The sequence below is a fragment of the Populus alba genome, chromosome 1 (genome assembly GCF_005239225.2).
Source record: "Populus alba chromosome 1, ASM523922v2, whole genome shotgun sequence".
In the NCBI taxonomy this organism is placed as follows: domain Eukaryota; kingdom Viridiplantae; phylum Streptophyta; class Magnoliopsida; order Malpighiales; family Salicaceae; genus Populus; species Populus alba.
In genome coordinates this window covers 54672476-54681976 of record NC_133284.1, presented here as the reverse complement: position 1 = coordinate 54681976, position 9501 = coordinate 54672476, and the positions used below count along the sequence as shown (strand labels likewise).

Genomic DNA, 9501 nt, shown 5'->3' with positions numbered 1-9501 from the left:
ATTAGTCCTGCAATGGGGGTCCACTTGCCAATGGATTTGATTTGTTGAGAAAACATTGGTAGTGTGAAAAAGATAAACACTTGGTCAAAGAGTATCTTTTTGACTGGGAAGCGAGGTGAGATGAGATGAAAGGAAGAAAGAAAGAAGTGCCCATCGGACGTCTCCATTCCTAGATAATCCTTTCCTCATCAAAATCACAGACCAAACCAGCAAATAATACTTGTAATCAGCAAATAGAGTGAGATTGCACCATGCATGCATCAGCACTACTTCTCACTCCTAACTTGTGATTCTGAGAGTGAATGATTGAATTGAGAAAAAGGGGTGAAAGTATTCTTTTTGGTTCATAATACTGTTGCATGCCTGCCTGCCTGCCTGCTATTAAATGATCTAACGATCATCGTTTATCACTGTCAATTAACACATGAAATAACTTTTCATCGCGTGCATTCAAAGATTAATTTTTGGTTGAAAACTCACCACTACTAGCCGGCTAGTCGTGTGTGACATCGCGTTGGTGATCATTGCTAGGTTGTCCATGAACAGGGTAAGGTTAGGTTTGAGGTTAGGAATGTTACCAATGCCGTCCAACCTGGTATATCTATTTCTCTTTATGATAGCTTTTGAAAAATTATATATTTTCATTACTTTTTTTTTTCTCCATGATGGCGAGGATGTCCTCAAGCAATTAATAGGTTAATTAATATTATTTCTCTTAAGAAGATAATCTTTAAATTGCATCTCCTGTTTTGACTTATTTAAGATTTCAAGAATTGGGTTTTTGGTATGAAGAATAGCTTTAATTACTTGATTGGTACAGGATCAGATCAGAGCACCAGCAATACAGAAAGAAAATTCTTTCTCCCTTATTTAGCAAAGGAGGGGAGAGAGTAGGATGAGGCCGGCATTGCTGCGATGCATTTCCACTGAAAAGATTAGGGAATTGGATCCCTTTAACAGTCAGAATATAGGAATATGTAAAACTCTACTATGATTTATTACTATGAAATATATAATTAATCCTTATTATTATGAGGGTGTAAGATGGTTCCAAGAGAGTGGTTTAAAAATGGGAATTGAGCCTTTTTCCATCTGTCCCTATCCTAGACTCCATGATCCTGCATCTTTGGGGCCTCCGTTCGTTCACAAAGCAAGCAAAACTCTTAAAATCCATGGCGCATGTGTTCTTGAATAAAAGTGTCGAGGGATGCTTTTTTTTACTTGGTAATAAAAACAATATTCGAAAAAACTAATCTAAAAACCAGAATCTAAGATCATTTTTAACCGCAGCACCAGGAGAGGATGGATTGAATGATTAGGAGATTATTGGGTCTCAATAGAAGATTGAGTTAGTTATAACATCTTTCACTTTCATAGGAGGTAAAACACACAGGTGTTAGGCACCTATGAAATTTGACACCCCAACGTTACACATATTTGCCATTATTGAATCTTGTTTTTCCTCTTCATTTTAGCCTCGGCAACCACCCTTTAATCCCCAAAATCCCAAATCCTTAATCCCCTGCAACCCTCCCTCCTCTGCACCCTGCCTTTTCAAATCCATCTCGACCACCCATCTCCAGACCTGTTCGGCAATACTGCCCTTGAGCACCCGCGTGGCACTTCCTAACTGGATCTACTGAGAAGGGCCCCACACCTTGCTGTTTATTTATTCAAGAGAGTTGAAAAAAATTGCTGGGGGAGAGAGGAAGGTTATTGTGGAAACTAGAAACAAGAAGATGAAACATGCTGTTCCATAAAGCTTTTGTTTTTTGCTTTCTTTTCCTTTTCATTCTTCAAAGATTCCATCCATTTCTGGTCCCCCACCATTCCATTTCCACAATCATCTCCTCTCCTTTTTAACCCTGTCTGTTGGTTTTTATTTTTGTTTTAAAAAACCTCTTGACTGTAAATAAATAAAGGTGATTCCTTTTATTGATTTTGATTTCAAAATCAATAAACATCATCATATCATTTTTGGGCTAAAACAAAAGAGTGGGTCATTTCCATTTCTATTGAATTAAACAGAGAGGTGATCAAAGGAACCAGACTTCATTCATTGAAGGGTCAGGTTGGTGGTGGTGGTGGTGAAGGTTGAGGTGTGGTGGTGGGTCTTTTTCCTCAGATATCATCATCTTAGCCTGACTCCTTAATCAATCAGGTAATCATTTTTAATCATTCTCTCTCTATCTCCTTTTTTTTTTTTTTTGTATCTCCCAAATTTTGAAACCCTTTTTTTAATTATTATTGTTGTTATTATTGTACGTCTGACATGTATATCTTCCCTGCCATTTTAAGATACTGACCTTCAGCTTCATAATTTAAATCACCTTTTTAGTCTAAATCTTGGACTTTATTTTGTGGGGTGTTTTTTTTATCTTCAGAATCTTTCTTATTTTGCGTTCTTTGGGTAATATCAAATGCCTTATTATTGTTAGATCTTGATGGGAAATATTTAAGCTTGGATGTTATGTGTTTTTAAGTTTGTAAAGGTTTATCCCTTTCATTTTATTGGTTTCCTCAATATAACATCATCAAATTAAGAACGTTGTCTTTTATCATCCATTTGTAATATTATAGAAATGGTTGCTACTTTTTGACAGCAAACAAAAATGGAAACCAGTTTGATCATCATCACTGCCCATTTGTCCATTTTGTTCATCTTTTTCCCTTCTTCTGGTAAATGCTTAGTTGGAATTGGAAATCAGGCTGAGTTGGGTTCTTTGAATAAGTTACTGGCAAAGTTGTTACTTTATTGCCGAATCTCTTTTTGATAACTGAAAATACATTGTTTGGATGCAATTTTTGTTTTTGTGTTGCTTTCCAGTTATTGTATACTAACCTCAAGTATGTTGCAGTTTGTTGAGTGAAAGTGTTGGTTTTGTAGCTTGAGTAAAACAAGAATTCAGTTCAAAAGGGCAACCTTTTTTGACCTTTTTTTCTACTTACATGTCCTTTGCAACTAAATTTATGGGGTTTTGTTTTCTGGCAATTTTGTGATTTGTTATTCGTGATTCTTTGAGCTCCTGGGACTGTAGTTTATTGAACCATGTAGTAATATGTTTGCTTAAACCTTTCAGGAACTTAGCCTTCCCCAACGCCTTGGCTAATAGCTGCCTCCGACCTTGTTCCAAGGTTTTGGAAACATGGCTGGGATTGATGATAATGTTGCTATAATTGGTGACTGGGTACCTCCTAGTCCAAGCCCAAGAGCATTTTTCTCAGCAATGTTAGGTGATGATAGTAACTCAAGTACAATCACAGAACCCCCTGGGGAGAATAGAACTAAAGGGCTCTTTCTGGGACAACCAGAGCAGATGACAACAGGAAATGCCGAAACAAAGGATGGAGCACGAACTAGTGGTGCCCAGTTGACTGAATTGGGTTCATTTTCTGAGCAAAAATCAAACTCACGTGGAGGTCTCGTTGAAAGAATGGCAGCCAGAGCTGGATTTAATGCTCCAAGGTTGAATACAGAAAGTATCAGGTCTGCTGAAACTTCACTGAACCCTGAGATTAGGTCTCCTTGTTTGACAATACCATCTGGTCTCAGCCCGACAACCTTGCTGGAATCTCCAGTTTTCCTTTCAAACTTGGTAAGTTTTAGAATCTCGAAATTCTTACATGCTGTTTGGTTGGCTCTTGGCCTTCAAGAGAAGTATTGTTGCCACCTTTGAGAAAAATGGAATCTGAGGAGACAGTGACAAGCTCTCAAGATTTGCAATCAATGCATTATTCAAGTTAGATCAGAATATCAAAGAACTGAATCCAATAATATAACTTATTATATGCCAGATTGTTGCGCTAAGGCATTAATTCTGGTTAAGCTTTGATCAAATATTTCTCTGTTTATTCAAGCACGATCTCATCATGTCTGATGGAATTTTGGGAAACAGATATTTTGGCATGTGATGACTGAATCTTTTCGCACTGAAATTACATACAACGAATCTGGATTATGTGACAGCTTGGCTATAGATATCAATGTTTAAGTCAAATGCGAAAGTTTTAATTTTGTGCTGCAGCTCAAAAACTATGTAGGCCCTACCTTGCAAGTACCCATTTATCATGATGTTGTTGCTGTAAATCACTGTGTCTTTTTCTTGGACATGCATATTAAATGTCTTTTGATTTGGAAATAGGTTGACAAGCTATGGATTAAATATCTGTACACCAGAACATGTCTGGAGTAGCCGCAGAAAAACCTTGATAAAACATGCTTTTTTGATATTTCTGAGTTCAAATTACTCAGTTCAAGGCTGTTCTATCTGGCAATGACCATTGTTTGAGGCTCACTCAGTAGCATCTTAAATCTCTAAATTTTTTGTCTTGCCAAGATCAACGTTATATTACATTAACAGTATATTGAAAGTTAAAACATTTTTTTATGAGTTCTTCTGCCTCGCTCCTCAGGCTCAGCCATCTCCAACTACTGGAAAGTTTTCATTTTTTCCAAATGGTAGCAGTAAGAACTCCACAGCGGGCTCCAAACTTCCTGACAAAAGTAAAGAAACTTTCTTCGAAGACATCAATTCATCTTCGTTCGCATTCAAGCCTATGGGAGAATCGGGCTCTTTATTTTTCCTTGGTGGAACAAGCAAGGTAATTACACTTGGCAGTCTTGCCTTTTGACTATTGTTTGGACAAAAAAAAAAAAACAGCACTCCAAGCACGAGACTTAGAAGGGAGTGGATGATATAAATAGGTAAATAATATGTCTGTCTTAGGGTTAAAATTTGCCTTCTTCATACAGGTAGCTTCAGCCAATTTTCCACAGCAATCCTTTCCCAGTATCGATGTTTCTGTTCACTCTGAAAATGCTCTTCAGTCACATGATGTTGCACCCACTAAAGTTCAGTCTGAGAGTAGAAACTCCCTTCATTTTCCAGCAGAATTCTTCAAATTGACAACTGAAAAGGATAATGGAGGAAATACCGTAGCAGATCAGAGGACTTTCGATACTGTTGGTGGCAATGCTGAGCATTCTTCTCCTCTTGATGAGCAACAAGATGAAGAAGGAGATCAAAGAGCCAGTGGAGATTCAATGGCTGCTGGTGGTGCTGGTGGCACGCCATCTGAAGATGGATATAATTGGAGAAAATATGGACAGAAACAAGTAAAAGGAAGTGAATATCCACGGAGTTATTACAAGTGCACCCATCCAAATTGCTCAGTTAAGAAGAAAGTGGAACGTTCTCTCGAGGGCCATATAACAGAGATCATATACAAGGGGACACACATTCATCCCAAGCCGCTACCCAACCGGAGGTCAGCTGTTGGATCACTGGATACACAACTGGACATTCCTGAACAAGTTGGTCCACAGATTGGTTCTGTTAATGATTCGGCTTGGGCAGGTACACAAAAGGGAAATGCTGCAGGGACTTCTGATTGGAGGCGTGACAATGTCGAGGTTACATCTTCAGCATCTGGGGGCCCAGGCCCTGAATTTGGGAATCCATCCTCCTCGGTACAGGCTCAGAGTGGAACTCCCTTTGAGTCAGCGGATGCCATTGATGCCTCATCTACCTTTTCAAATGACGAAGATGATGATCGGGCTACACATGGCAGTGTAGGTTACGATGGTGAAGGAGAAGAATCTGAGTCGAAGAGAAGGTTACCACTCCATCTCTTTGTTTTTCCATGCATGACCTCTCATGACATCATTATCAGCACAAGATTTACTGATGTTGTTTGACATCTCAGGAAAATTGAAACATATGCAACTGAAATGAGTGGAGCCACCAGAGCTATTCGTGAGCCTAGAGTTGTGGTCCAGACAACCAGTGAGGTGGATATCCTTGATGATGGATATCGCTGGCGAAAGTATGGGCAGAAAGTTGTGAAAGGAAATCCAAATCCTAGGTTGTTAAATCAACATTGGCCTCTTGTTCAAACTCCCCGCCCACAAATAATAATAATAATCCTTTTTTCTTGTGCAGAAGGCAAAAAGTCAATTGTTCACAATTTGAAATTGATAATCGGGTGATCTTTTGCAGGAGTTACTACAAGTGCACTAGTGCAGGCTGCACGGTTAGAAAGCATGTGGAGAGGGCATCACATGACCTCAAGTCGGTGATCACTACGTATGAGGGGAAGCACAATCACGATGTTCCTGCTGCTCGCAATAGCAGCCATGTGAACTCTGGCACCTCCAATGCCACCCCAGGCCAAGCTGCTGTTGCTGTTCAAACCCATGTTCACAGACACGAGCCATCACAGGTTCACAACAGCATGGCTAGGTTTGAGCGGCCTCCTGCATTTGGATCCTTCAGCCTGCCTGGAAGGCAGCAGCTGGGGCCCTCGCCTGGCTTCTCATTTGGAATGAATCAACCTGGCTTGGCCAATCTTGCGATGGCTGGCTTGGGTCAGGGCCAACCAAAGATGCCTGTTATGCCCATTCATCCATACTTGGCGCAGCAACATCCTGGGAATGAAATGGGGTTCATGATGCCGAAAGAAGAACGAAAGGTGGAGCCTGTGACAGAACCTAGTCTCAACCTCTCCAACAATCCAACACTGTATCAGCAAATCATGAGTAGGCTGCCTCTTGGGCCTCAGATGTAAAATTTTCCATTTCCTTGTATTCTCAAACGTTTATTTATTGTTGTTATAATTATTTTCACTTATCTATATAAAGGGGCAAAAACCATTCGTTCTCTTTTTCCTCTTGATGCGGTGCTCTCATTTATGCATAGAAGCAAAAGCAATGTTTTCCGAGGAGGAAGCGCTGCTTGAGGTGTATCAAGTTAGTGTTTTTAGGGGGAGGGAATTTGACTTCTTCTTGTATCTGTATTGTACTCTGTACCATTTCAACGAAAAACTCCGTCCCGTGGTTGGGACTGCAAAATGATATTGACAGAAACCATACACGAGGTTGGAGTTTCACATGGTGAAATTCTTATTTTAGTTTTAGTGAAAAAATTTAGAGTAGTTTAGTTTTTTCTAGAGTTCTATTTAACATTAGAATTGTTCTGGGTTTTAATCTTTTTAAATTTTTTGCAATTGTAACCTTTGAAGTCAACAAAACCTAAAAAATGATTATTTAGTTTTTTCAATTTTTTTTAAAAGTCAAAAAATGTATTTACTTCTCAAGTAAAAAAAAAAATTTACAACTGGATCAATGATTTTTTTTGTTTTTCACTTATTAGAATATGTAAAACTATATTTTTACCCTAACAAATACCAAGGCATAAGTCTAGCATTTGTGCCCTTTCATGATGTTTATATATATATTCTCAAGTTTATGGAGAGCATTTGGTACTTTTCATTCGGAAAAATACTTTAAAAAATTTGTCGGTGCGTGATGAAGACGTGCCGGTATGTAGGTGGTGTCCGTGTCCTTTGATTCCTATTTTTTTTTATTGTTTATTTTTGTTTTAAGTTATTTAATTAAAGTTTTTCATGTTTTCAATTTTATTCTTCAACTAAAATTTATGTCATTTTATTATTTTTAATTTAGCCTTCATTATCTTGATTTCTTTTTTCTTCCGTTAAAATTTTTTTCTTTTTCAATTTAATTTATTAATTCATGTAATTTTTTTTTATTTTGATTTTCACCTTCATTTTTTAAATCATAATTTTTTGTGTAGTTGATTTTTTCAAATTTTATCCTTCAACGTTTGATTTGTTAAGGGAGTGGATTTTTGAGTTTTTTTTATTTATCGTACTTTTAATCTAATGAAATGGGTAAAAAGTTTGAAAAGTTAATATGGTTTGATATTTTTTTTTTCTATTGTTTCTATGATTTTATTATTTTATTATTTTAAAGAAATTGATTAAGTAGTTGTCTTCAATTTCTTCTGTATCAGTTTATCCCAGTCTCATGTCCTGTATTGTGGGGTTTTCTAAAAAAAATTTAATTGAGGTTTTTCTTTTTTAAAAAAATTATTTTTTGTATTTATTTTTTGAAGAGTTCTTTTTTTGTATACAAATGAACTTTATTTTATATATAAAAAAATGTTTATTCTGAAACAATATTTATGATATATTTGGCTTTGCATAATTTTTTTTTTTATTCAATCAGTTTCGTATGTGTTTTTATTTCTATTATATTTTATTGATTTTAATAAATAAATTCAATAGACACAAATAAACAAACGTTTTATTTTGCAATATCAAATATTTTGACATACATCCATCTCTTAATTTTTTTTTATTTTTTATTTTTTGTTAATATATTTTTGTTTATTTACATAAATAATTATTAATTTATTTAATTAAATACTTGTATAAATTTTTTAATTTATATTTTAAAATTTTTTTATCTAAAATAACCAACAAACCCAATTTTATTTTTTTTATTTTTTAAAAAAAAAAAGATTACGCCCCGAAACGGAACAAAAAAACCGTATTGTGTTGGTGGTAAATTATGAGTGTCATGCGAGTGTATTTGGTATTGTGGTGTCTGTTGTGATTGTGGTTTAAAAAAAGTAGTTTTATAAAAAGTGATTTTAATTGAAGTTGGTTTGGAAAAATATATATTTGGTTAAAACTATGGTTGAAATTAAGGTTGAACAAAAAGTTGTTTAATGTGTTTGGTTAAAAGTTGTGGTTCAATCTCATTTTATGGTATAATTACCTAAAAGGACTTTATTTATAATATTAATGAACAATTACATAAAAGTAATATTACAACCAATAAATTTTTTGCAAATAGACCTAAACATATTAGAACAATAATTTATAATTGTGTCATTAAATTTGCAGCAATCTCATCACGTACGTAATCCATTCGCAAAGGCCTTTAGTGTCCTTGGCTTTGTGAATGTGGAGCCACATTAGTTAGAAAATCATCGGGCACAAAATTAGGATGGCGATCGAACTCCATAAATATCACATCTTGCATTGAAGTTCTTCTAATGTAATTATGAATTGACATGGATGCGACAACAATTTGAACTTGTGCCTTGTAATTAAAGGATGGCATATTCTATCGGATTCACCATCTTTTTTCCAAACTCCAAATGTATGTTCTATCACATAACGTAATGAAGAGTGTATACGGTTGAAAATTTCTTCACGATTGTCCTTGCCTTCTAAATTCTTGCAAATGATATCTTTGACCTCTATATGGACCTAAAAATCCATTTTCATTAGGATATCCCGAATCAACCAAATAGTATTTCCCTATAAATACATATAATTGTTTTAAATTGAAAATTGCAAAAGAAACAAAAAACAAAATAACATTAATTATCACACACACACACACACATACACATATTACTACCTTCTGGTGGCTTAAGAAATTTTATACGTGGATTGTCAATTGCTTCAAGGAAAATTCGTGTATTGTGTGCATTACCTTCCCAATCCGCCTAAACAAATGTGAATTGCATGTCAAAGCTACATGCAGCCATAACATTCTAGGTTGGCACACATTTTCATCCGATAAATGGAATTTGATTTTCAAAAGAAACACATGCACGCACATGTGTATCGTCAATAACTCATACACAATTCTAATATATGATAAACCAACAAAATAACATCAATTTA

General features: G+C 35.7%; 1 protein-coding gene across 3 annotated transcripts; it reads left to right on the top strand.

Moving 5' to 3' along the window:
- Positions 1 to 1413: 1413 nt before the first annotated feature.
- Positions 1414 to 6661, top strand: LOC118037723 (probable WRKY transcription factor 2). Of its 3 annotated transcripts, none has more exons than XM_035043807.2 (6): positions 1414 to 2161; positions 3081 to 3596; positions 4414 to 4602; positions 4754 to 5616; positions 5707 to 5865; positions 6000 to 6661. In XM_035043807.2, the coding sequence occupies exons 2-6, from the start codon at positions 3147 to 3149 to the stop codon at positions 6565 to 6567; spliced, it is 2229 nt and encodes a 742-aa protein (XP_034899698.1). In that variant the 5' UTR covers positions 1414 to 2161; positions 3081 to 3146; the 3' UTR covers positions 6568 to 6661. The 3 variants fall into 3 exon arrangements, with proteins under 3 accessions (XP_034899698.1, XP_034899700.1, XP_034899699.1); XM_035043809.2 differs by lacking the exon at positions 1414 to 2161 and adding an exon at positions 2289 to 2410; XM_035043808.2 differs by lacking the exon at positions 1414 to 2161 and adding an exon at positions 2505 to 2679.
- The last annotated feature ends 2840 nt before the right edge of the window (positions 6662 to 9501 follow it).

Bases quoted from the DNA above. Each gene is read 5' to 3' on its own strand.
- LOC118037723 (XM_035043807.2), top strand. From the start codon at position 3,147: ATGGCTGGGATTGATGATAATGTTGCTATAATTGGTGACTGGGTACCT. The intron at 3,597-4,413 runs GTAAGTTTTAGA...CTCGCTCCTCAG, and splicing joins CAGTTTTCCTTTCAAACTTG to GCTCAGCCATCTCCAACTAC. The intron at 4,603-4,753 runs GTAATTACACTT...TTCTTCATACAG, and splicing joins TCCTTGGTGGAACAAGCAAG to GTAGCTTCAGCCAATTTTCC.